Consider the following 25,851-nt stretch of genomic DNA (forward strand, 5'->3'; position numbering starts at 1 on the left):
TATAAGCTACAAATGAAGGCAGCCCTAAATTGCTTTGGTGTGAATGTGAAAGACATCCTAACAGCACCACTTTACATTGCTACCTTTCAGCCCAATTTCCCTTTCTAGCCAAGTACTCTGATTTACTCAGATCTCCCAAACAGCATACCCTGGGGCCTGCATCCAGGCAAGGCTCACATATGGGGACTTCCCCAGACATTTAAAGGGGCAATACCCCACTCTGAGCATTTGTAAATATACATTCTGCTAGGGTACCTGCAGAGGTACAAGATACAGAGTGGCATTTTATTGCAGAATAGATATTTTGGAGGTAGCACTAGCCCATGGGCCTGCTACCTGAAAGACCAGGCTACCATTTTTTGGGCACACTTTAGCTGTCATTTATGAATTTAGATGCAGTTTGTTTCCTTTATCTAAAAATTCAGCTACTTGTAGAAAGTCTCATCTACTCTGTCCGCTTAGTTGCCTGGTCAGTGCCAGACCCTCGCCACAGCGCTGGCAGCGTTACCTTCACTTCCAACTTTGATCCAGGAACTCGACAGACCAGAAGTCTCCATAGGGATAGAGAGTTTTGAGGAGGAGGTTCAACTAGATCAGTGGCCTCTGAAGTGGAGTGTGGGAAGAAAATATTTAATATAAATCAATATTTTAAAAATTACAAAACATTTTTTAATTACAAACCAAACATAACTAAGCAAAAATCACAAACACTAAATATTTTTAATTTCTCTTTTTTTATAATGTACCTAATATATTAGTACAGTAGAACATGTGTGTAATTTATAAATTAGTAAGTATTTGTGTCTTGAGGGTACATCCTTATAATTTTTTACAGATAGGGGTGTATAATGAAAAAGGTCTGGAGACCACTGAACTAGATTATCTTGAGGGGGCCCCTTCAACCAAACATATCTGTAATACACATTGTGTGTTGGTATTAATTCTATAAAACAATGTTTTATTAGTCTTGTACTTGAGATAGCTATATGTAATCAACAAGAATGTAGAATTTTTACACTTTAGTTTCTACTTCAGACAAGTATCCCAAATAAAATATTGCATTAATCAGCAAGTCTTTCAAACTGGAGCCAGAAGTAGTATGGTTTAGATAATTTCTTTCTGTGACGAACCAGAACCATCTGGCAAACATGCTTGCACCCTTATCCAAATGTTATGTTAACATAAAATACATTAAACAGAAGATCAACATGTCTGGGCCTTCAGACACACAAGTATACAGGATTTGCTGCTGAAATTACAGAGTTCCAGGAAACTTTTTTTTTTTTAAATTAGGATTATAAATAATATTACACATCCTTTAGAAGTTGTCACTGTAATAGAGATCTTTTGTCACAGCCCACATTCCATGCAAGCATGTCATAATAAAGTGATTGTTTTAATAGTAATCACATAATCTACACCACCTTGGTTTAAAGTAGTTTCTATAGGTGCATGTTGTGTATATTATGACTTAATACAGTCAAACACAAGAATTTGGCTATGCTCAGTATAACAGATTCTCAAGTGTTTCTGAAAAAAATTGATTTTAAAAAAACAAGAAAAGAATCAAGGAGCTGATATTTTATGTTTTGTATATACATGAGAAAACTGTAATCAAAAGAACAACTACTTTCTAGTGTGCAGACTAGATTACACATACTGTAAACAAGAAAAACACCATCTTGTAATGCTTCAAGTGTCAATGAACAAGCTTTTAAAATTAAGCATTTGAGAGGAGCTTGCGTGCTCTTTAAAGTGGTCTTAACATTTAAGCTTGTAACTGGTATATTTTCAAAGTCGTACAGCTTGTAGTAGTATTGAAGTTAAGTTTATATTAACTACAGCTTTGACTCAAGATATTCTTCAAAAGATGCCATAATATCACTCTGCAGGTTCATATCAATTGTACAAGCCATCTGCAAGAAAGCAAATTAATGTGTTTTCAGAGCAGTCAGACATTAATTAATACTATGCAGGTCAAATATTTAATAGAGACGTAAGAAAAAACTAAAAAGCTTCTTCCCCAAAAGCATATGCTTCCTCTGTTATTACAAGTTTGAGTGTGTGTGTTGTTGAAGTCCTCTTTGAAAAGAGCTGAACAGAATGAAAACTTCACTAGACCTTATCTGAAGCTGGCATGATCTCACATGGCAGTTCTTACATCCCATTGTACAAAATTATGAATTAAAAAAAAATCTAAAAAAATAGTAGCAATTAAAAAAAAACATTTGTCACTCACATCAATAAACCCAGTAAGTTAGTTTTAAAAAAGGGTCAGTTTTGATATTTCAGACCAGAACAGAATGACTAGCACTTCTGTTGACATGGAATATGTTAGAGGATATACTGCTTGTAGGACTTAAGGTTTGAAATTATTCAAAGGGCAGGGACTCCCCTTTACAATTTTATTTTTACCATGCAATTATTCTAAGCTCATGGGAGTAATAGGACCAAGCAGATAGTTTTTCATATTCTACCACTTAAAGACGTACTTTGAGTTCCTCATTTCCTTTTCTGGACTAACTTTTCAGGTAGTTCTGTTGTTTTCAATCATTCAGGCCCTTTAGAACAAGGACCTGAGCTAACATTTTTTATTGTCTACTGAAGTTGAAACAAGATCAGCTGGCAAGAGGCAGCTACTTACTGCTTCTCTCCTCCTGCGTTCTTGTTCCATTTTTCTAGCCAAGTTACGGTCTTGAACAAGAGTGTGTTGTTGAGCTTTGGGCAGTTGTTCACTCATTTGCTCTTTCTGGGGTTCACAGTCTGTGGCTGCCGTGGCATCCAATCCTGTGCCTTCATGGCCCCTTAAAAGAAAACAGAAGAGATCAGTATAGGATAAAAGTTGTTTCTTCTTTTTTCTTCATAACAAGCCTTTGAATTTTAGGAGAGTTCTGCAAATAACTTAAATCAGTGCATAGCACTCAAATTGTTGTTCTGTTTCACAGGTTGATTCATAGTTATTTCCCTTTGTAAGAGGTATGTGCATGCAATTGTTGGACTGTAGTAGGTGAAGGTTTCCTGTGTTCCGTTTCCAATCTATGTGCACACAGGATTTATATACATGCTACACAAGGCTTACATGCACTTTCTTTGACAGACATACACACTTAAATTTCTGTTACTTTCTTGGCCCATGATGTTTTGCTTCTACCTTCTTCCTCTTTAAGTAGTTATTCAAGTTAGATTTCACTAACTTCACACAAGCATCTGCAATGTTCTGTTCCATAGAGCTACATGCCCAGTTTCCTCCTTATGGAAGCCTGTAGTAGCTGAAGGTTCCTGGACTGTTCACTGTATGTTCTGAACAAGGAGTGTACTCCTAAGTGGCTCAAAAACTCTGTTTATTAAAATAATACACTCCAAACAAGCAACCTATTTAGGAACTGGCTCAGACTTGTCTTTCACAGGATAAAAAAATAAAAAAAGGAGAGGGGGGAAAAAAGGGGAAAAAACGAAAAAAACCAAAAACCACCAAACCAACATTCCCGAAGGGGTAAATATTACAGAAAACAGAGTTTCAAAAAGGTGGCAAACAGTAACCCAAGATATTAGTGCAATGCAGTAATTAATAGGCAGTCACCCCACTTGGCATAATAATAAACCTCAGACTGGGATATGTGTGGGCACTTGCTAAAACAATAGCTGCAAACAACTAGGGAAGAATGTTGCAAGCAATAGCTTATTGAGTATGTTTCTCTACAGCAATGCAGAGAGTTCTGCTGTCTGAAGTGGTGTGCACTGGAACTGCTTTAGCTCTGTTAATGCCAAGTTCTTGAAGACTAGACCCCAATCAAAAAAAAACCAACCACCAAACCCCAAAACACCAAACCAACCAACACTAGCCCCTCCACCAAACAACGCCCCCCCAAAAAGAAGGAAAAAACCCCCACAAAACAAAAACCCCCAAACAAACAAAAAAAAACCCAAACAACAACACAACCCCGAAAACCTAAACACCACCACCACCGGAAAACCAACACCTGACAAGTTTCTTTGGCTGCTGAAATGATACTGATTTACAAGGGAAAAAGCCAGTTTATGTATGTTGGATGTGCAGTTGTGCTGAGTGTGGTTGAGCTCCCTCCATCTCACACACTGCAGTTACCTCATCTAAACCACTTGTTCCTGAATTAACAAAGGCACCTGGTACTGAACTTCTGGAGGGTAGGCAATGAATGCTGAAGGTCTTTATTAATTCAAAAACTCCTGATTTGCCTCTCTCTTTGGCTAACCAAGTGGTACTCTGACACACAGGAGATTCGACAGAGGTTCTAGCCAATCATTACTGAATTGCAAACCTGCACTGGTAAATTTATTTTCTTATAGGATAGCCTGAGCACAAAGGTGGAGCATCATACCAGAGTTCCAGTACAGTTATCAACACTAACCAGGTATGTTTCTTCAACTATAACAGCACCCATGCCAACCATATTTATTATACAACTTTAAATATCAGTATCATCAGTTTATAAAGCTGACTTTTATTCTTCAGCACTGTTGTATCCTTACCCATGATGAGAGGCACACATCACATCAATTAAGCAGCCTGAGACTGAAATTCTTTTTGTAGAAAACAAAAAGACCACACTATTATTTAACTATCCAGATTGTAGGCCCTGCACATAAACGGAGCATACAAGCAACAAAATAGAATAATATTTAAACAGATGTGGTTACAAACCTCTCTTTTTCTTGAGGAAGGTTTTGCAGTTCACTCTCAGATTGCACCAGCGGCCTTTTTAACTCCTGTGCTTGCCCACTCCTCTTCTTTAGTGCCGCTTTCCTGAAATGCTTGAAGCTCTCTGCAGATGTTTTTATTGGAGCTGGAAGCCTCATCGTTTTACATAAGCTTAGCCAGGAATCTCTGTTCTTAAATCCTGTATCCTGAAATTATCAGAGGAAAAGGAAAACAGAGGCAAAAGTACTCTGCAACTACTAATCATCTATTCTCTACTTAGTTCTTACATTAGCACAATGTTGTTTTGACTGGACCTGTATGGGAATGTCTACAACTAAATATCCTCACTTTGGCAGGATATTAGTGCAAATACAGCAATGTAAGCAGACTTGGATATTTTTCTCTTCAACTTTGAGATTCTTTAGCAATATGCTAAAATTGTTAGCATTTATAGCTATTCTTACCCAATCCTTTACATTCACCTATTTTTTAATTACAGAAAATGTGAATTCACCAGACTGAGCTTATTCAAGGTCTATTGACAATATTTTAATACAGAGAACATTAATCTCATTTCTAAACATAATCCTTATATAACAGTTTTGTTGTTTCGTTCTCCCCACTTCTAGTGGCATATTCTTCACAGCATAAAACAGCATAAATCCAGTATTCTTAAGCAGTACCACTTCTAGGAGAAACTCATGTGTTTATGAAGGAAATACAAACTTTTTGAATTTAATTCGATAAGCTAGTTTTCTGAAACTTAGGTGCCTAAAGAAAATCCTAGGAATATTTTAATTCAACAGACCATGTATTAATACAAACTTTTTAGGTCTAGAGGCTGACATAGTCAATTATTTAGGCTAGTAATTTTGATTTGATGTTTTCAAATAGCTGATTACCACAGAAGAAATTAAACAACGGGTAAGAAAATTCCTCCGTTCCTCCATTTAAGATAACCTATTGTATGCTAGGAAATATCTTGCTTAGCTTAACTTTAATGGAAACCTTCAGATGATTTCCTAGTTGTAATAATATCATAAAAGCATATCATCCTGTTTCAGAACAGGTTTTTTAATAGTACCCAAGGCTATATTCCACACTATTCTTATTTTTGTTATTAGATCAGCAAGGGAAAGCACACTAGTAGCTTGAATATGAGAACTAGATCAAGGAACGCTAATAGTTTAGATATGAGACTAGATAAGAAGCCATATTTTTCATGACAATATAGATGTTATTTTTAACTTAATCTTACATAATTTACCTTCTGAAGTGATCAAAGCCCATAGATTTTTATTTGGTTGGTTTTAGCACTAGAAATCAGATAAATCTGTACAGGTTATAACAATGCCCAAGACCTATCAGACACTAAATATTTGAATCATAAAAAACCCAGATTTTCAGAGAAGATCCCAGGACAGGGAATTATGGGTACTAGTAAGTATTCTCAAGCTCTTCTCCTCAAACAGGACTTAAGCAACACTTACCTTTCTTGGAAAAATTTTGGATTTCGGCTGTAGCCTGTTTTTACCATTAGGTTTATCATTAGGTGTAGAATGACCTGATAGAAGAATAAAAAAAGACTTTTTACTCACATTAATTTTATGGACTGTGTTTCCTCAAATTTAAGAGATAGAAATCCAGTCATTCTAGAAATTGACTTAAGAACATTTGCTGCAGTTTTTTATTGTTATTATTTGGTTCAGAATGACAGAAATGCTCCCTGACATTTCCGAAGCTTAAGTTAAACCAGACCACTTCTTTCTAGTTTGTGGCAGGAAAGGACGGGTTAATTTCAACTACAAATGAGAAATTAACTCCTGGTTAATCCTGAGAAAGGTCCCAGCAGGATGCTCCAAAGGTTGAAAACTCTCAAAACAGCACCCTGCCTGTTGTTCACCTCCTGTCTCCTCCCCACCCAGCCCTCTTCCATTTCAATCCCTACATTAAAAAAAAACCAAACACAAAACCACCACACCAAAAAAACCCACCAAAACCACCAACAACAAGCAAATAGGTCAGCCAGGAAGGGCTATTTCCAGTAGCCTACAGGAGGTATGAATACTTTATGCTCTTACCTCTTTATTGCTTGTGAGGGAAAAAACCCCAACACTTACACAGGCAAAGTGCAAATGCTATTTTAACAATACTAACTTTAGGTTGACAGTTCCAATATGCTGCATGACTGTAGAAGATCCATACTACTTTGTGTGAAAAACACTTTCCCCAAAACTTTTAAAACTTCAAAAACCTTTTAAAATGCAGGAGCAGGTACAATTTCCTAGAGTCATTATGGTAAGTCTGAAAATAAGCTTTTGTAATAGCAGGAACCAGCCAGAATACCACACAGTTAGCAAAAGCCACATATTGCAGGTTTGGGTTTTATTTTTTTAAGTCATTCTCTTTCTAAAGAGCTTCTGGGATGAAAAATCTAGGTGTACTCTGAAAAAGCCACTATTTTAGAACCAGGTATATACAACACAAATATTTTATATCATTCAGCAATGATCCTCTACTGCAGCTTGAGATGTTTTAGTATTTAAGTAAATATTTAATAAGAAATTTAAGGTAACACATTGTGGGTGGTGGGTTTTGTGTGTGTGTGTGTGTGTGTGTGTGTGTTATGCAAAGGGTAAAGTTTTTGGATGTCTGAATCTAGAATGCCAAAGGCAGAGCAAACCCTCAGCCAGTTTGTCATAAAAGCAGTTTTCAGAAAGACCTCTCGGCCTCCAGAAGTCCCATCAAGAAAACTGCCTGACCTCTACCTATGCCCCTACACATCACCTCAGAGATAGTATAATTGCAAGTGAGCAGGAGAGTTTTTACTATACAGTGGAATAAAATCAGATGAAAGAGCTCTGAAGTCTCTCAAGTCCTGTTGAAGAGTTCCAAATCCTGATATCTCCTTTCTCATGGATTCCAGGTCAAGTTAAGCAAGTTCTACCTAGGAAAAAATCTGTTAGAGACTTCTCCTGCAGAGCAGAGCAGCAGTGTATGAAGGTGTCCCCTCTCAATACAATAGGCATCTTTCTTTTATCAATCATTTATCCTCATACTGGCAGCTTGAGTCTTCATATAAGAAACTTGACAGTCTCGAGCACTGAATACTCCAAAATAAAGCTTCACATACCCCAAACCACCTAACCCCATTGTTAAGATCAATTTGATCAACCCGTTGTACGTGCCAAGAAGATCTACCTGAACTAAGCTTAAGATAACTTTAAGTTTATAGTCATGTTTGTCTTAAAGCTCTACATGTAACACAGGAATATGAGGCTGCGTCAAAAGAACTTGCAGCTGTGGGCTTTGAAAAGCGCATTTTAAAGCTACTTACAGCAACATCAGGCTCCACAGAACCCCTCGTGGAGAGACACTGCTTTTTAATCTGAAGGGAAGCTTGCACTCACCAGTTTCATAAATCAAGCTTCTTAACAAGCCACCATCAAATTCAGCAATACATCAAGCCTGACTGATACCAGAGGTGTCACAAACCTAAAAATCAAGAACTCTTGTTTCAGAGATGCAGGTAACCTCACAGGAATGCCCGAGACAGCACGATTCTCTACAAATTCAGCAAGTTGCTTTAGGCATCCACTTCTAAAATGTATTTCCCTGGTTTGCTCTAAATAGACAAATATAGTACTGAGAACTCTCTGCACTTTCTATCAACAGATTATAGGCCCTACAACAGTTCCAGATTAATAAAGTCTTAAAAAAAAAAAGCCAAAAGCCTGTATTTTGCTCGTCCCCTCCCCACTTCCAGTTTTCTATGGGAGTTAATAGCAAAAAGGCCAAGATACCACCAAGCACAGTTGGATTGTGTGTCATCACAGGAACAGCCAAACACCACGGTATCATGGAAGGGGACAGATAACTACAGTCACGTAACAGTGTTAAAAGCTGCGCTACACAACATGATGCTGATGTTCAAGTATACTCAGAGTCTCGTTACTGGGTAGTTCCCATATTCAACACAGGAGCTCCTCTACAACTGTCCACACAACTGTCCCTTGAAAGAGGGGAGAAGATAGAAACAGTACCAATAAAATGAGGATTAGGAATATAAGGAGTTAAGAGGGATAACAACTAAGCAGTAAATAATTAAGCATGGAAGGGAGCAAGCTTTCCCAGTAGTTTTGGCTATCCTTTTTTTACTATGAATATTAGAACAGTGAGCTTGATTTATTCCTGCTTGTTTTCCCAGTCCTTTAACATATGAAGATAACACCAGGATCTTTATAGTTACAGTCATGTAGTATACAGGACAGGAATTCAAGTTTTAGGTGAAGAACATCAGCTGAATCCATGGAACCCAGGTACCTGCTCCAGCTGCTACAAGTCTAAACAAAGGGGGTCAGTATGTGTATGGATCGGCACGTCAAGACCACAAAAACATGGAGTAGAACATTTTGGAGAATTAAATCTCCATTTTTAGAGTTGCTTTAATACAATTCATGTACCTAGAGTTAGTCAGGGAGAAAGCTGAGCTTTTTAATTTCATCAAGTTTTCAGAAGCTTGTTCCCTCCCCTGTTCAAGCCTACACAGGTAGCTTAGAGAGGAAAGAATGAAGGAACAGTCATGTCTGGTAACATGAGGCTCTCAGCATGGATGGTCAGTGTCCAGCTCAGAGTTCTTTAGTTAGAAATATATATGAAGTCTGATGCACCTCTGTACAGAATGCAGCTTTCAGGGAACCTGTGTTCTTGTGATTGCAAGTTTGTTCCATTGTGAAAGCCTGTTTGACAGCACTTTACAGTCAGATCCTTGTCACCAAGAGCCAGAGATAGTAACTCAAAATACACACAAAGTGCCCTGGGAAAAGAGCTTCATGAAGCTTCACCATGAGATGGCTGAAAGGCCGCTGCAGTTGGACAGACTGAAGCACCACTTGTTCTCTTGGACTTCCTGGAAGACCAGGTTACTAATCTCTAGTACTAAATTCAGAAAGCTAAGTTCTTAGATGAAGCAATTTGCCTTATATATTTTTATCACAGAACAAGAACCAAGCATCTATTTAACTTTTTGCTTTTTTTTTTTTTAATGGCAGCAAATCAAAAAGGAAAAGAGCAAGGGAAGACTTCACTCCGTCGGTTTTTCCGCAAACCAATTAATGTGCAAGTGTTCAGCATTTTATTTCTTTAAGCCAGGTTCATATACATTTTTAACTTTGCACCTGATATCAGTTACAGTTTCTATTATGACAATACATACTTTGTTCTTGACTTAAGGGTATTGAATCAGCGGTTCTTTCACTAGCCTTGTTTTGAAGTTTATTTGATTTGTCTAGATGTATTGTTTTCCCAGCTTGTTTACTTGAATCAGCACTGTCAACCTGGGAAGTTGTGTCAGATACCTAGAAGAAAAATTAGACTTCAGAATAGGTTCTGTGGTGCTAAACATGTGGATTCTTACTATAAAGCAGCAGGATTAAAGATTTAGAAGCTTAGAGCAGTAAATTGTTGCAGCTCTAGCTTCTGTGAACACCAGGGAAGAATTACATTTCATTCACATTATGGTAGTCAAAACACTTTGGATTTAGAACACGACCTGCTCAGAGATACCAAGTGACAGAGTGGGTAGAATGAGAGAAACGGATACAAGCTCTTCAACCCTTAACACAGTACAACGTAACAGAAGTTGGTTTTCACTGTTGTAAAGCCAGTTGCTCCATCCTAGCTTAGGGTTCAGGGTGAAAGGCAGCTGTATTGCTCCAGCTCAGGGGTAGCTTTGCTCTGTGTAAGCTTGTGGTAATTCCCTCACACTGAGGAAGGTGTTGTACAGACCCCAGTCTCACAATATATACTGCTTGCTGCCTTTGGAAAGTGGATGCAAGTGGGAAAGAATGAGTCGCTTTTCTTCCTTTCTTGTGGGACACATTCTTATGCTCAGACTCCAGAGGCAGTTTCTATCCATTTAAGAACATAAAAGCTATTAAAACCTAAAGCAGCTATGTTTGAAACCATGTTGAAAGAGATAATTAAACATCTTAAGATGGAAGAGCTCATGCTGCTTCAGTAACATCAATAACTTCCTTCGTAACACAGAGCCCCTTCTAACCAGGATACTCTCCAAGAGCATACTAAGACAGAAATCAGTGACTAAATATTTCACAACCTCATCTATGACCCTGAAGGCCCTGGTTTCCATGGCTTTAGGAGCATGAAGAAAAAGCAACACACTTTTCCAGGGTAGTCTCTAGAGTCTTCAGAGTATTGCTGAGCTTATGAGATTAATATCTCTAGATAAAAGGAACATACAATATAAGCTGTCTCTTATTGAAATTGTAGGTTTACAGGGTGGGCTTATCCTGTGTGCAAGATTTACTTAAGTTTAAGCTATAGAACTAAAAAAGAAATAAAGTAAGCTTTGTAAATACATTATAAACTTGATATATTGATCAGACAAAATCTTTCCTTTTGTGTTGTAGCCAACAGGCCATGAATTAATGCCCTATTAAAGGATAAGAATCACTTTGTTAGTGGGGTTTTTAGATAACTATTTTGTTCTAAACCTTAAGTGGCCTTCATTGCATCAAATTATAAACCTAGAATATTACATATCAGATCTTATTTAAATGAGTAAGAATGTGCTTTAAATAAGTTATTTGAAATGAATGCATTGGAAAGAAGCATGTATTCACCTCTGGAAGAACATGTATGCCCTGGGTGCCAGAAGACTGATTTGTCCTTGGAGTACTCTGAGGAGTTTGCTGGTCTGGAGCATCATGCAGAGCAGATGCAGCTCTGATTATACCTGAGAAAGAAGTAGTGTATGATTTCCCCTAACATGCAAAGTGCAGTCCTACATCTCAAAATTAGGTCACTGTTCATAACCGTGGATTAACTAGATATGAAGATATGTATCCTAGCTGCACAATGAGACAGTTATTTTTAATTAGTTTCTAATTGATTTCTCAGTTAATCAGCTACCAGCTCAATCTCTCTTTACCAAAAAAACTCAGAAGTGTCTGAAGCTATTAGACCTTCTGAAGTGAGGGAGGGAAAAGAATAGCTCCTTGGAACAAGTTTCTAAGCAACTTAATATCCAATGTGTCTAGACAACAGCAGTCAGTTCAGAGCACCTATGGCACCAAGTCTTGAATTCAGCTCATAGGGATTTCAGACATGAACTTGAGTGGTGGTAATGGGTTCAGGCATCTAACTCCTGCCTTAAGGTGTTCAGCACTTCCCATAACCCCAGGTTCTTTAAGGTATCATTTTCCACCTCAGAGGAAGGCACAAAAACATCCCCCTGTTTTAATATTATTCCGCTCCACCACAAGTGCTCCAGTAATCTGAAATCCCAGCCGCTCCTCAGTGCTGCCACACTTTTATTTACATCATGTTCTTTATAATCCATACTGTGTAATAATTTTCTTTACCCACCTGATAACCTCCAAAACCCCAAGATAAGCTTTTTGGGCAATACAAACATTAGTCCTGCCATCCCTTCTTTCCTTAGCAAATACAGTCATGATTCTTGCCATAAAGATGTTACCTGAAGGAGACTGGGCATTTTGTTCTGGTAGTTTATGTGATGTATTCTGTAAAGGCTGAAGCCTCTGCAGGACATTGGGAGGTGGCTGCTGCAGTTCAGATGATCCACAGTTTTGCAAGCTACTAGCAAGAGATGAGGGCTGTGCTTGCAGAACGGCATTGCAGGATGTCCTCTGGAAACAGAGTGGTATTCTCTAGAAAGATTGCAGTAGTTAATCCAGCCAAATCTTAATTTTTATAGCTATTTAATCCCCCCTCCCCACCATTGCCTTGTTTCCACTGTTTATAGGCTTGAGTAGTCCTTGCATTGCAATACTAATCTAGCATTTTCAAAGAGTTTAGATGACAAACTTATGAGGTAAAATGCACTGCCTTGGTCTGACAGATACTGAAAACCCGTGAGAACAAAATGAAATGTGAGGGTTCAAAGTATGATATTTGTTATTACTCAGAGCCAGTTAGGGGCTGTTATAACTGCCCAAGCTGAAGCTTAATTCCAGTATCCTGTTTTCTCAAGTTCATTGCTGTCAGTCTGTCACTGCAAAAGCTGCAGTTTTTAAACAAACAAAAAAAGATGTTGCATAATTCCTCCCCTCAGTCTTTCTTTATGAAGATGCAGAAGACACAGCTGAATAATAAAATTGCAGCCTAGATTCCACGCATCCAACTAAGCACTTTAAGTGAAAGCAAATCTATTGTAAGAAGAAAATAGGCTGTGCCATGATCTTGCTTTGAAATCCAAGGTCTCTGTCTCTGGTAGCTTCAAGAAAAATTGTAAAAGGCAGCTAACTGACAAGAAACAACACCTACTGCATATACAGGAATAGAGCAATTCAATTATAGAGGCATTAAAAATGATTTCTAGATAAACCAGCTATTGCTCATAATAATGCTATAGTAATATAAAGTATCCTGAAAATAACTAGTATGTTGTACAATTTATTTAGAGGTCTATAAATGAGGTTATTTATAGCTAAAGAAAAAATATTTAAGTGGGGTTTACACTGTTTATTATGTCAATTCTATACTTAAGGAAAATTGCTCCAACTTGATTTTTTTTTTAAATTTTTGTGGGATGGGTAGGGTGGAGGGGTGGGGTGTGTGTAGCATTCTCTCCTCTTCCCTCCCCCCCACCTTCTGCTTCACCCAACACTGGTTACCACAATGACTGTAAGATGTAAAAGCCTCAGGAGTTCTCCCAGTACATCGGTTTCTATACAGATGGATAAGCTACTTTTAACAAACAGCAGAACAACAGAAGATTGTACATCTCCATGTAAATCAGTCCTACAGAACAAGGAGAGTTCAAACTGCATTCATTATTTCCTGATAAACTTGTGTCATTTCCAATACCATCATATGAAACAAAACTTTGTCCGGGGCAAAACTGTTACACACATTCCAATCAGTTTACCTTAGGCTTTTGCATAGAAGCTGGACAGTTCTGCCTGGCTCCAGCCTGTTTTGAGCAGGTTTCTGTAATATAAATACAGTGAGGTGAGCAGAAAGAGGGGAACAGAAAAAAAAAAGAATCAGTCATTCACATAAGTTTCCTTATTCATACACACAAAATGCGAGTTGCAGTTCTACTTAGACAGCCAAATCTCACACTGAAAAGAACATTCTTATCTTGAATACTTCGACTTCAGCTTGGTGTGTTTAGAAAACTTCTCCCAGACATATTAAAAAACAAAACATGAAGGTTGATGCAGGATCGAGGTCTTTGCTACCAATGACTTCACTGTGTTTGCTTCCCCATACTGTGAAAGGCTGGGCATTCATCTCTCCTCAGTTACCTCATACAGACATCTACATGGTAACCTCCAGTCTGGCAGATCCATTCTGTCCTAGAAAACTAAGTTCTGTGTACAGACAGAAACATCATTCTGATATCCTGATGCTGCAGCACCGTAATGTCCCTTGAAAAAGCTTGAGATAGCTTAAGCATCAGGGTAGACTTTGGCTCTCCAGTCAATGCTGTTGGCACTTTTGCCCCTCGGTTTAGGGGCTAAGCCTTATCCACAAGATAAGGTATTCTTCATGCTGCGGACCAGAAGATGAAAATAAATCACACTTTCAAAAGGAATCAAAACCATAAGAGTAAGTTATAGTCTAATAGTCATGACTCCAGGTTAGATACACAGACCTCTTTCTAGCCAATTTTGGTCCCAGATAAATTAAACGGATGGGGTTTTTTGTGTGTGGTTCTCCTCCCCTAGCCTCAGTATTAAGACATTCATCGAATAGCACTGGAATTGAGCCTTCAACATGGAGCAAGCCTACAAGGGTAACCAAAATCCTTGGTCAGTATGTGGAACAGTAGAAGCTAACTGAAAAGGCAGATATTTTGCCTACACAAACAAAGGGAAGCTTTCTGACCCGATTCAGAGTCGCTGCTATCCGAGGAGCTGGAACCGCTGCCAGTGCTGCTGCCAGAGTCGGAGGAGCTGCTGCTGTTGCTGCTGTCACTCAGTCTGCTCAGTCCAATACTGGACTCAACATTGTTTTCAACTGAAGGAGGAAAAAAAAAAAGGAATTTATAACAACCTGCAGCGGAACAGTCGTGGTGTACAAGTCTAGGATCAATCTTGTTAGGTCTGTTCTCCTGTATAACAGCTCATCTGCTATTTCCTTTTTCTCCGTCCATTTAGCAGTGGATTTGAGACCTTTACAGAGGAAGGAGATTTACCAGCAGCAAGCTAGCTGAATGAATGAAATAGCCAAGGAGGAGCTGTAATCACACAACTTACAACCCTGAAGTAGGTTAAAACTGTGCTGCCTTAAGACACAATTTCAAGCAATTTTAGCCTGTAAGTTTTCCTGCTGTTCAGTGTTTCTATGCTTGTTGCTGCTGCCAGACTTGCATGCTGAGGTCTTTATCTATAGCCAACTCTCCTCTTTCCCAAGCCATATGTATTCCAGAATTGTCATCTTTTGCCACCTCCCCACCATCTGACTATTTTGCATCTGCAGGGTTGATTTAAATCAGTTTATAGTGATTTTGCAGTCAAAAGGCATTTTCAAAGTGTGTTGCTCTGATAGAAGCTTTGGAAATGAGAAGTTACTTGGATACCTGTTTCCCTGGACACAAGTCTTTAAGTGTCAGCTTAAGCTCTTCCTTGTAAAGAAGCCAGATGCTAGTTGGAAAGATTCCCTGGCCTGCCTCCTCCCTCTCCCCATAACATGTTCTTTGCAATTGATTTCAGCAGCTTCTTTAAGCTTTTATTTCTAGGATGTTGTCAAGTCATTATGTAGTACCATAAGCCCAAGGCGAGACTCGCACGTTAACCTATTTCTATTGCAAATGAATAAAAGAGTCACATTACAGTAGAATTTCTTCTTCGGGTTTAGCTGACCATTGACATCCAGTAGTCTCTTCTCTAGCTCCTGTTTCTTCTCAAAATTACATTGTTCTTTTGACTTGGTTGTTTTTTTAGCTGCATGTGAAACAGAAGTTAACATTACAGCAAAACAGAAAACAAACCTAGATTGGCTTTTTTTTAAAGCATCACTTATATTACATACCCCACTGCTTTCTTTGTTTCTTCCTCAAACAAGTTGCCACATATTTCTCTAGTTCTCTGAGTGTTGAAGCCTTTAAAGTTTCAAAGTCTATTTCTATCTCATCAGGGTTAGAGTTCCTCAGTGAAGGTTCTCTTGACTGTATTATATGGACTACTTTCCCAAGCTTATCTCCAGGGAGTTTATTTATGTCCAAACTCAACTGTCTTTTTTCATCATAATTCATAGGCTTGGCACCATCTTCATCTTCTGACTTAGGTGCCAAGAAGGCTTGCTGCATGGTTTTCTTTGATTGACTGCAAGAAAAAAAAGTGTACTGCAGTAACAGCAGTTTAAAATAATTTTACACCCACACAAGTCCCCCACACTTACATGTTTAAAGATAGCTTTTTCTTGGATTTCTTCTTGTGTTTTAGATTTTTCTTCTTTTGAATCAGGCTTTTTATTTTGGCTTTTTCCTTGTTCTTTCTTTCGTTCCTTTTAGCCTTCCCTTTTTTCTTTTTCAGTCTAGGTGAATATGCTCTGGTCAAAACCTGCAACTGCTGCTGAACAGCTTCAAGCTATCAAAAAAATAATACTGATAATCTTAGGCAATGTAGGATGAACAATAAACTGTCTCTAAATATCACAGGAGATTTGTGGCAGCTGAACAGATATTAACAGGATGTTTGCTTTCTAAGTAAGGTTTACTTTTCTAAGCATCTTACTATATTATATATTAGTCACAATCTTATTTTATGCAGACATTTCTAACAGCATGTCTTCCAGCATCCAGTGAAGAATAAAAAAAGCAGAAGTCACTGTAGGAGTATCCAGCAGCTCCTCTTTAATTTCAAGCATTTGGGAAGGATGTAAGTGCCTCACATTAGGTTAGACCTTTACCATGTTACTGAATTAGACTAGTGGGACTGGGCTTGTGCATCTTCAACCCATAAACCCCAGGTATTTTGCAATATAAAATGGCTAGTTGGGACATTCTAACAGCTTTCTCTGAAGACCCAACACAAGTTTGTTTACACCTCGTAGGTATTTCAAAGAAGACAGGTATACAATGAGAATTAGTATTGAGTTACACTGAAATACTTCACTATTGCAAAGGCTGTCTTTTAGACTTTTGGTTGTCCCCAGGCCTATATTCATAAATTTATGATGTATATGCTACTCTGACAAATACTGAGAACTAAACTGTCCCTCATTTGACTAGCAGAACAAATGCTAATTTTCCCCATGGCTTCTAGATACAGCAGCAACAGGTTAAAGCAAAATTCAAGCAAAAGCAAGACTCATTCCACTCTTCGCCAGTATCGCAAAGCCATGCTTCACATTAGCATGAGATTCCTCCTGTTTTACCTCATGGTGAGATTTCTGACGTAGAATTTAATGACTCACTTTTGTGTGGCTCAAAAGAAACTGAGCAAAAGAACAGAGTTCTTCAATCATATGAAGGAAATGCGATTGTCAGAAGAATGTGCCACTAAGCTACGTGTGGAATATCTGGGTGCTCTCATCATACCACAGCAACAGTTTTGTTTTTTGGAAGTTAGAGTCATCTGAAGAAGTGGAAGGCAAGAGTACTAGGAGCAAAGATTCACTAAAATCAGTTTGTATCCGCCGAGGCACTATTCAGCTAACATTTGGAGGTGCTTCCAAATAAGAATATATTTCTGTATTAAGAAAAACAAATGACTGTAGAACCTTTTAAATACTGATTCTTGCTTCTAAGCCTTAGAATAGACAATTGTGAGTGGCACTGTCAGGAGGAGTATAGTAGTCCTGTGCATTGAATACTAATGCTTACCTGCTCCTGAAGCTTTGCAAGGTGCACTGCTCTCTCCTGGTCAGAGTCTTCAGATGATTTTTCTCCTGAAGAGTCATCATTACTGCTCTCACTGAAATTAGCTTCTGTCATTTCTCTTGTAGGCTGTGGCAGACAAACACTTGCAACAGGTTCATCAGGAATTTTGGCAAAGCGCGTTTCAAAAACATCCTAAAGAGTTAGGTTTGGGAAAAGCAAAGAGGTGAGCATGTTTTTCATATTTCTAAAAGCATTATGAAGTTGTTGCCTGTTTTCTAGAGCTACACAGCAACACAGTAATTGGTAACATTAGTAAATGCAACATCAGAGCACGAGATCACCACAAAGGAATCTTCTAGCCCTGCTATTTTTCAAGTCAGATTTAAGTGATAGCTCACCTGAAGTTTTCTTGCCATAGCAACAGTTTCGTGGTCTGAAGGATTACTTTTGTAGCAGCTCATGAACATTAATCTAACATCTCTAGCAAATTCTTGTATATCTCCATATTCGAAGTTATCCATTTTCTTCTAGAGGAAAATAAAATTAATGCACATTTAGGGCTTAGAAGTAGAAAGCATCACTACGAACTGGCAAAAAGAGAAGATGAAGAATTTTGACATCTAGTGTCAGGTTCAGCTTGTATCAACACAGTAAATATTGTAAGAACCATTACAGAAACACCTGCTTCTCATTTCAGCATTGTCCCTGTAACAAAGTAAGAATTTCCTCTTTTAAACAGATTTGCTAACTGAAAGTGCTGTAAGCACTTTGAAGTATTATACCAGTTTCAGCACTAGGTCAATACAATAGTGTTTGGGTGATTTTATTTAGTCATGTGCTCAGCACTTGTTTTTGATTCTAAGCATGGCATTTTTATAAAGCCTATTCCATAATCGTTTGAGTCAAAGTAATGGGCTAGAAACTGGGAAATAACCTTTATATTGTACAAGTCAGTTTTCAAGATAATTCAATAGACTATTGAAATTCAACCCTCCCCACAAAAGTGGATCTTGGCTAAATACTTCAACCCCAGGTAAACACGCCCAGTGTTCACAAAGCACTGGCCACATATCTCCATCCAGAAGTGTTTCTTTTCACAGAAAATGTGAAATATGACATGTAAATATCCAGTGTTGAGGTTCCAGGGCACCTTAAAGTTCATGAGATTCAAAGAGAAGCGGAAGTTGACATTACAGAATTGCATTTTGTTTTTATAGAGCATTAGCAACAGCATTGTGTATACAGACTGAAAGATATTAACATGCAGCTTGCTCAGAAATACTTCATGGAGATGGTAATTCCCTCACTACTCACATTAGCTTGTTCGACACATGAGTAGATTAGCCACCATGCACATGGTCACACAGACTTTGAAGACTTTCTTCAGCAAGCTGTGGCTGCATTTGAGAGATAAGTGTGTGTGGTTTCTATGCCCATTATTTCTTTCAAAGAAACAGCAGTTTTCATGACATTTTTCAGCTAACACTATTAAAAACCAGTCATTACACAAGATGTTAAAGCAAGCACACAAATAGTCTAATTCCTCCAAAACACTTACTTTAATGGCTCCCAGGTCTGTAGGACATTTGGTGATCCCTTGGTCCTCACTAAGTGAGAAAGATGCAGCAGCTCCAGGTTTTAAGAAAGGCCAGGCATATGCTGCATGTTTCTTTGAAAACATTTCTTTAATTATTTCATTACAATGTTTTAGTTGTTCTGACAACTGAATCTTTTTAAGAATTTCAGGTGACTGTTGAGAATCTAGCAAGTGTCTCTTCAGAAGCTTATTTGGTATCCTACATTCATTTTCACCTCTGCACGCTTTAACAGCTTTTCTTCCATTAAATGTTGCAGAAGATTCACCACTTGCTGTGAATATTGAAATAGTAGGAGTTGTAGTGTCAGCCTTCCTTTTCACACCTTTTTTTGCCTAGAAAAAGAAAATTTTACAGTCTAAAATACAGGTGTCCAGAACAGTGACAGAACAGTTTGCTTTCAGAGTACACAAAAAAGAAGAGAAAATCTGAAAAGTGTTAGAACTTTTAAAGCTATTGAAGTCAGCAGAATGTGGCACTTCTGCAAGTTTAGACTGAAAGTAAGATCAGCATGCCAATGTCAATCTTAAATGTCAAAGACAGACCAGGGTGTACTGCAGGTCAGATTGTGGTCAGTTTTTAGCCATTTGAGAAGACTCCAAGAAGCTGGTAGATTATGAAGTTACGGCAAGGTGATTGCCACAGGAAAGGGAGAAATTACTGCAATTCATTTTAAGCCCAGTTAGGGCTTTGTGTACAAGGTTTATCTCTATTTTTCTTTAACTTGGGTGGTATTTGATTTGGAAGTGATACAATGTGTGCTTTGTCAGTGTTCAGACTCTTCAGTAAAGTGTAAATATACACTGTAGGAGAGCCTGGCACATGTGCCTATTCCTCATTGGAAGAGCAAAACCAAAACTAATACAGGAGTGTTTATCTGATGAAAATGTCAGATGTTCACATACAATTCAGATTGCAGTTAACAAGAATTTGCTTTTGTGAGCTACAAACACCTTCCAGGACAGTTACATAGTTTTTAAGCAAACATGCTATTTTTGGGGAATCAACCATTTGACTTATATTTAAAAACATGAGAAGTTATTAATAGAACTTAGAGCTTTATTTTAATATGAAAACCATAAGCTACATCTCAAGGAAAGAACAGTTTCTACACCAAGGTGAAGCCTGCAGAATTATAGCAGTAAGCTTCAACTGTGGCCATCTTAAAGTTCACCTTATTTCTTTGAGAACATTTTAAAGCCACATTAATAAGAAAAGATTTACCAAGCAGTCATCCCAATTTCTATTTAATGTCTAGAATTAGTACCAGCCTAATTGTTTAGCAGAGACGTAGACAATTTAATAGAGATCTCTTACTATCTTCTATCACAATAGAAGTTTTGAAAAAATATTGCAATAAGCATGGCTCCTATGGCTTTACTGTTAGTGCCTGAAGCAGCAATTTCAAAGCATTTCTTTCTGAAAGTTACTTGAGGAAACTTACTCTTGCGATAGGGACCGCAGGAGGCATTAAAGCAGCCAGCTGGGCTGCAGACAACGGAGCTGGGGTAACCTGACAGAGCTCATGAGTCATCGCTGGAGGCTGCTCACTGCTTGCAGCTTGTTTCTGCATCGTGCTTCGTTCATTTGAAGTCCCAGGATCGGGCTGCTGTGTTTCTGGTTATTTTAAAACAGAAAATTTTAAAGTTAGGTCTTAAATGTTGCAGTTAATTTCTTTCATAGCCAAATTCAAAGGTGGTCAGCAGAACCACCCTTCCAGACCCAAACTATACAAATAAATACAAACAAGAGCATTGTTACATACATACAACATTGTTATCCTCCTCTACTCAGCACCTATACGCTAAGTTCCACATATTTGGGGAAGCTGTGGATTAACCTCAGAGAGAAGGTTGAGACATCACACTGAAACCTGTGCATTGTAAAAACATTCTTGCCAAGAAGAGAATCAAGTTGTTTTCTACGTACAAAGACAAAGCAGCAAAGGGTACATAAAACTGCATCATGAAGCTTCCAGTTTCCTAAGCATAGCTAAGACCTGCATGTACTGCTTAGCAATATTACAGATATCCATCACTGATTTGAGGATGGTTTAGACCAATGTTTTTCTGGATTTGATTTGACTGGTTAGATTACCAATGTCTTTTCCAGCTCTGTAACTCCATTTAGTTCCCATAGATGTTCACACCTATTAGTTTCTATGGCACAACACTAAGTAATGCCATGATGTTCCCTGAAACAGAAGTCAGTTGCCTTTTTTTTTCCTCTTTTTGAAGGGAAATAAGCTGTGTGTAGAGATCTGTCTCTAAATCCAAAGTCTGCAAGAGACAGTACAGAAATTTCCTTGATCATAGCAGTGTGCTCTACTGTCCAATTCAAAAAGAAGTTCTTAGAACATTTAAAAGTTTGTACAAGACACATGTTTGTGTGTGCAAAGGGAAGGAGGGAACTTAAACAGCATTAATTCCAGTAAGATGGTGTTACGAAAGCATCTCAACAAATTGTTGCAATCATTTGAGAACCAAAAGGATAACTCTGCTTCCAACACATTTCTCAACAGAAGTGTTTTCTCAAGTCACTTCTTCCTGTTTGACCAACATATTCTGTCAAGGTAAGGAATTGCCTGAGATTTTGTTCAAATAAGCTACTAAGAGCAGAAAGCCAGATGAGTATCCTTCTCTTCCTCCTAACCCCCTAAAAATTCTTATGAAAGGATCAAGGAATCCACTGCTTTTCTGTATCCATCTACCAGAGCACTAAAAGTGGTATTGCTCCTCAAATACACCTTGAGGAGAAAGCTACAGACATCTATCAAACTAATACTGTTTTGAAGAAATATTTCAGATACTACCAGCAACAAGGACCACTAGACCACAAACAACAGTAAGAGGAAGCAAGTCAAGTCATCAGGAGACCCTGAAGAGCATAGGATGTCAGTGGTAAGTACCAAGTTGCAGCTGGTCACCTGAGCCCTTGCAATCAGGCTTCTCAATGTCACTTCAAGCACTTACTATGTAATTTCCTCATAATTGAGATGTCTTGACTGAATCATCCTTTTTGTGGGCAAGAGCACTGCATTTCACCAGAAGTTTACCTGTGAAGCTATGCTGTTACACCACCGATTCTTACCCCCTTAAATACTCTTTATTGGTAGAAAATAGGAAATTTAGCTAGTACATATTAAAAAGTATTATGGCTGCACTGAACCTGCTAAAGCCTTATAGCAGTGTTGTTACTTGTCTATATGAGAAGGGTTTGAGAACACCCCAACTGCTCCAGGGTTGAGTTATGACAAGCTATGGAGAATTCTCTGTTTCTGGCTTTTGCTTGTTTAATATATTAACAATTCAACACATAATGCAGGCCTTACCTTCTGGCTTCTTCCCTTTTCTCTTTCCTTTGTTGAGAATCACAGGTCTTTCTTCTGGTGGCATTTGGGCTATTTTCTGCATAAACACTTTTTCTAGTTCTTGAGCCATAAACACAATGTCGTCACCTGGCTGCAAAATATAGTCAGTAACATTCAGAATAAAGGAGAGGCTGCAGCAACAGAGGGCTACATTGTAAAATAAACAGTCTACAGAATCCTGCTCCAACAGATTGAAAAAAGCCACCAGTACCAGAGAGGTCTACAAGTCCTTGCCGTCCCTGCCCCCCGCCCTTTAATACGAAAGTTGGTTCACTATTGAAATACCCGTTCTCCCTCTGTCCCATTGCACAGTCCTACTTGCTTTATATCCACATACTTCCCACAGCAAAGGGAAAAGGTGGCAGGTCTGTAACTCATTCATTCCTATGTTCTGAAAAAAGCTGTTGAAAATTAAAAACACTAAGACAGCCAACAAACATCCCATTGCAGGGACATGCTCTCACTTCAAGTTAGGTTAGTTAAACTTGTTGGAGGAGTGCAGCACAGCTTCAGGGTTGCTAGCCTTAAACCTGTATAGCAGTAACACAGTGCTTACTGTTCATCAGCTCTGCAACTAAAACAGATTTTGCAGGCAGAATCCTTGTGCAGAAAGAGCTATGTTCTCAGTTGTTGTAACAGCTGGCTAGACTTTGCCTACATGCCCTCAGTCAATCCCAGTCAAGCCCCCCCCACCTTTCAGAGAAAAGTTTAAAAAAAATCATGAAGATATTGACAGTTTTAGTGCAGGTTTTACAAACAAGTCTGAAACAAGGAAATGGTTATTATTGTTCAGTCAAGTTGGTTACTGGTAAGAGGTTATGCTTTGCATACCTTGTTATATATGTAGCAGTTCAAGAACATAGTTTTAAAGTCCTCAATGCATTCTGCAGCTTTTGTGTAGTAATTGTGTTCCAGACGCTTTTTAATGGTGGTCAAGTCCATAGGTTTCTTTATAATACTGTAATAATCCTGTGGTTTTGAAAGAGTCACACAACAGATATCTTTAATATTAGGACAGGAAGATTCTTACACATTTAGTCAAGAAAGTTAAATTGCAAGAGAGAAGAATTATCCTGGAAGAGATATTCTATTTAAAGGAAAACTTTCCCTTATGGTCACAGGTACCACAGAAATAAGTGTTTGGGAACTCTTCACCTCATATATTCTCCTTGCTCTTCCATACAACATCCACTCTTCAAAGCCCCAAGGAATATTTATGTCAAATAGGATCTAAAGCTATACTGGTAGTAGTACTTATGAAAAGTGTATGTACTTATTTGTTATCTCAGAGCCATTTGCCTGAAGTAGCACTTCAGTTTACAGAACAGGGAGAAACGAAGCAAAAGAGACTTTGACAAAGACTCAGTCACTGACAAAAGGAAGCCGCAAAGTTTTTTCAGTTGCTGGTCAAATACTTCATCCCCTGGGTGATATTGGCTCTCCTCTCAGGGTTAGTCTAGTGAAGATGTGGCAATATGACTGAAAGGCAGCTGGAACGGGACCTATTGTGATTATTTTAGTGGCATGGCTAAAAGCTTGTGATTAAGAGCATGAGGTTAATTCCTTGCTGGTGCATTTAAGAAGTCAGAACAGGAATATCTCCACTAAGTTCCCCTATATATTGCAATTGTGTGAAGTAACTACTACTTCAAGAGTCTTCTAAAGGTTTCTTAACAATCAATTTTAGTGAAATTTTTAAAAAGCTAAATACGCCATACAGCAGACTGTTGAATTTACCAAAACAAAACCAGTAAAACTTTTAAATAATGCAGCTAATACTTAAGGTTTGTCCATTCTGCATCTTCTAACACCTGGAGGAGAGAGGCAAAGGAGGCAAATACCCTCATTGTCCTTGCCACGGAGCCAGAGATTTGCTTGTTCTTGTGCAGCAGTTGAACTAACACATACTTTTAGAAGTCAAGTGGCTGCCTTAGAAATCCAGAGAGGCAGAACTGGCCTGAGGCCAGCTGCAAATGTTGCTACATCTCTGATTAAATGACCCTTAATATTAACCTTAAGTGACAGCTCCTTCCAAGAAGGAAAAAGGGTAAGAAATTACACAGAAAGATAGTCGCTTTGACTGTGCTTTTGGACAAACTGACCAAATGAGTTTGTCACTAGAAACAGCTGCAGGTAAAGGTTTTGCCTGCTCTAAACAAAACCAATGATTTTGTAGAAATAGTCTTGGAAATTTGAGATAACTAAATACAATTACTTACCCTAGGGGAAAAAAAAAAGAAAAAAGAAGGAAATGTACCACAGTTTTATTTAACACCTTTCTACTCATCTACCAAGAGCAGTATCTTCCAGGTCATTTGAAATACTACTGTGTGAATAACCAATGCTTTCATTTGACTGAAAAAGCTGGAGCGATCCAAAACTGGAGCCTAAAGATAACTGAATTAAGACAATTTGTCACACAACACTATCTTCATTCACTTTGCTGCAATTAAATTGTAGCATAAATAAAATCCACAAGGCAATAAATAACAAGAATTTAAGCATCAGATCTATTTCCTAGAAGGATTTCCTGCCACTGTGGTATGATGAGGACACTCTCTCTTTCTTTTTCTTCCCTATTTTCTCAGAGACATTTAATTCCTCTAGAAACTTCGGACCAAGATACCAAAGTTGATTTGAAATTAAGAAGCACTACAAGTTTAATTACTTCTATGCCTCAAACTGGATCCAGATTTGCCTATTTACATTAGAGTCAATGAGATCTTCTTTTCCATCATAAAGTATTTGACATTAAAAGAATCTGTCCACCTCCCATTAAAAGGAAAAAACTCAAAAGCAAAATAAATACATCATGTGCAGTGTTAATAAATATGGCCAAACCAGCAGTGAGGTGGAAAGACGACAGGACAGAGCACCAACATCCAGAAACTCCAAGAAGCCTGTACAGGCATTCTTATTGTCCCTTAGAAGTATTGATTTACTACAGTCTTAGATCAGAAAGCAAATGAAAAAGGGTGCAGCATTTAGTATGGACCAGAGAGAACACACAAGTTTTGTTGCAGACTTGGAATAATGAAAGCAGTTCACATGCAAAAAGTGGTCTCATCTGTTACATCAGAAAGCACTCTTTTACACTAACATTTATTCATAAGTCCTGTAATACTTTACATATTAATACTCCAATTCCAAAACAGTTCTTACAGGAAGATTCAGTGCTGCTGCATCTACAGGCTGATGAAAGGGCCAGGAAAAGTTGTGTCTCCACATGGCTTTCATTACCACCCTCTGCAAGTACTGAAGTTGGTTTGTTTGACAACCACTGTTCTTGTTATTTATATACTCTGGTGGAGGTGGGTTAATAATAACAGAACAGTATTGGCTTGGAACAGACATCTTTAGCAAGTTGGTATAACCACTTGTTGAAAGATCT

At 38.2% G+C, this 25,851-nt stretch overlaps 1 protein-coding gene across 1 annotated transcript; it reads right to left on the reverse strand.

The window, feature by feature from the left end:
- Positions 1–1,838: 1,838 nt before the first annotated feature.
- Positions 1,839–25,814, reverse strand: BRDT (bromodomain testis associated). Its single transcript, XM_065656462.1, has 19 exons — positions 25,623–25,814; positions 23,292–23,429; positions 22,422–22,551; positions 20,535–20,707; positions 19,054–19,425; positions 17,894–18,022; positions 17,499–17,687; positions 16,073–16,260; positions 15,704–15,996; positions 15,505–15,615; positions 14,558–14,689; positions 13,593–13,654; positions 12,180–12,372; positions 11,323–11,435; positions 9,894–10,035; positions 6,169–6,242; positions 4,682–4,884; positions 2,645–2,804; positions 1,839–1,916 (listed from the first exon to the last, which is right to left on the reverse strand). The coding sequence occupies exons 1-19, from the start codon at positions 25,812–25,814 to the stop codon at positions 1,839–1,841; spliced, it is 3,072 nt and encodes a 1,023-aa protein (XP_065512534.1).
- Positions 25,815–25,851: the final 37 nt, after the last annotated feature.

This window comes from Caloenas nicobarica, chromosome Z, assembly GCF_036013445.1.
Source record: "Caloenas nicobarica isolate bCalNic1 chromosome Z, bCalNic1.hap1, whole genome shotgun sequence".
Lineage (NCBI taxonomy): Eukaryota > Metazoa > Chordata > Aves > Columbiformes > Columbidae > Caloenas > Caloenas nicobarica.

Excerpts from the sequence above, each read along its gene's own strand:
- BRDT (XM_065656462.1), bottom strand. The coding sequence starts at position 25,814 with ATGTCTGTTCCAAGCCAATACTGTTCTGTTATTATTAACCCACCTCCA. Across the intron at positions 10,036-11,322 it reads GCATACATGTTCTTCCAGAG|GTATCTGACACAACTTCCCA; the intron begins GTGAATACATGC and ends TTTTTCTTCTAG. Across the intron at positions 6,243-9,893 it reads ACCCTTAAGTCAAGAACAAA|GTCATTCTACACCTAATGAT; the intron begins GTATGTATTGTC and ends TTCTTCTATCAG.